This window comes from Egretta garzetta, unplaced genomic scaffold (assembly GCF_000687185.1).
Source record: "Egretta garzetta isolate BGI_Z169 unplaced genomic scaffold, ASM68718v1 scaffold888, whole genome shotgun sequence".
Taxonomy (NCBI): Eukaryota; Metazoa; Chordata; class Aves; order Pelecaniformes; family Ardeidae; genus Egretta; species Egretta garzetta.
In genome coordinates, this window is record NW_009260628.1 from 40039 (window position 1) to 41785 (window position 1747).

Genomic DNA, 1747 nt, shown 5'->3' on the forward strand with positions numbered 1-1747 from the left:
CACTGACACCCAGCTCTTCCTCTGCTCCCTCTTCGCCCCCGTCTGCCTCGACCGGCCCGTCTACCCCTGCCGCTCCCTCTGCGAGGTGGTGCGCGACTCCTGCGCCCCCGTCATGGAGTCCTACGGCTTCCCCTGGCCCGAGATGCTGCACTGTGGCAAGTTCCCCTCCGACCACGAGCTCTGCATCGCCGTCCAGTTCGGGAACAGCAAGGCCACCCCACCGCCAGGTAAGCGGGAAGGGCACTGCGATGGGATGGGGGCGCATGCGGGGCACCTGCCAGCAGCGTGTCCCCATGCAGCCGGGGACCCGCATGCAGGGTCCCCCTGCAGAGAGCCCGCACCCCCGCCTCTGCACCCCCCGAAGTGGGGCCTGGGGCGCTGGCGCTGGCCAAGGACCCTCTGTCTGCAGCAAGGGCACGAGTGGGCACAGTACCAGCGGTATCAGCTGCTTTGGCTTGGCACCCCCCTGCTGTCCGGGGAGCCAGGCACCCTGCCCCCAGGGGAGCCAGGCACTCAGCTGCCTGTGCAGAGCTGTCCAGGGCAGGGGAGAGCAGAGCAGCCATGGGAGCAGTATTGGGGGTGAGCATGGGACAAGATGGGAGCTGCTGGGGGATCCGTGGCAGAGCTGTATCCCTTGCCTCCCATCCCAGCAGCAAAGAGCATTCTGCTTCTGTGGGTATTGGCCCCATGCTGCTGTGGCAGAGTGGCTGTCCCCTCAGGCAGGGGACATCACCCAAAGGCAGCCCAGGGTCTGGATCCAGGCTGTGACACCCTTCAGGCTGGGGCCACCCTTGCTGCTGCTCCTGTGTCCCAAAGCACTGGCAGCTGGATGAGGGGTGTCCCCATACCCCATCTCTTTGGGGGGGGGCATGCTGATCCACCGGCCAGCGAGGTGCTCTGTGCTTCCTGCATCACTCTGGCATAGCTGCCCAAGGAGCAGGGGGGCTGCTGGGGCTCTTCCAGCACACCCCCGCAGAGCTGGCCCCGGTGACAGGCACCAGCAGCAGGGGGCTGTGACGGTGGCTGGTCTCTCACTGCAGTGTCCAAGATCTGCACCCAGTGCGAGATGGAGCACAAGGCGGATGGCATGATGGAGCAGATGTGCTCCAGTGACTTCGGTGAGTGCTGGGTCCCCTTCCCTGTCCCCCCTGGGCACAGGGGCCCTCCCCTAGCCCTGACAGCCCAGATGGGGCTTGGCTGGCAGGCATGGTTTTCCAGGGACAGCCCCATGGGAGACCCCCCCCTCCAAGCCGTTCCCCTGGACTCTGTGTGCATGGGATGGGTACACCACAGGAGAAGAAATCAGGGGGAGACAGGCAGAATGGGACATTTGGGATGGTCACTGGGGGCCTCTGCTGAACAACCCCGCCCCAACATCTCCATCCCCCTCCTCACCTAGTAATTTCCCCAGAGACCCTTCTTCTGGGTCCCACCCCAGGGATGGGCTGCACCCTTGTACTGCACAGGTGCCTAGCCCCAGACACCCCCCCAGCAGTGCCCCAGGGCAGTGTCCTCCTCCCAACCATGCCCCATGGCTGCCCCACACAGTGGTGAAGATGCGCATCAAGGAGATAACGGAGGAGAACGGGGAGCGGCGGCTGGTGGCCGCCCAGAAGAAGAAGGTGCTGAAGCTGGGCCCGCTCAAGCGCAAGGACACCAAGAAGATGGTGCTGCACATGAGGAATGCGGGTGCCTGCCCCTGCCCCCAGCTCGACAGCCTCAGCGGCAGGCTCCCGGGGGGGGGGCG

At 65.7% G+C, this 1747-nt stretch overlaps 1 protein-coding gene across 1 annotated transcript in view; it reads left to right on the forward strand.

Annotated features, from left to right (window-relative positions):
• Positions 1–1747, forward strand: part of SFRP5 (secreted frizzled related protein 5) — a 4463-nt gene that overhangs the window by 2435 nt on the left and 281 nt on the right. Inside the window, exons 4-6 of the mRNA XM_009645515.1 lie at positions 4–227; positions 1041–1118; positions 1549–1729. Of these exons, the coding sequence (XP_009643810.1) occupies positions 4–227; positions 1041–1118; positions 1549–1729 (483 nt within the window). The remainder of the gene's footprint in view (positions 1–3; positions 228–1040; positions 1119–1548; positions 1730–1747) is intronic.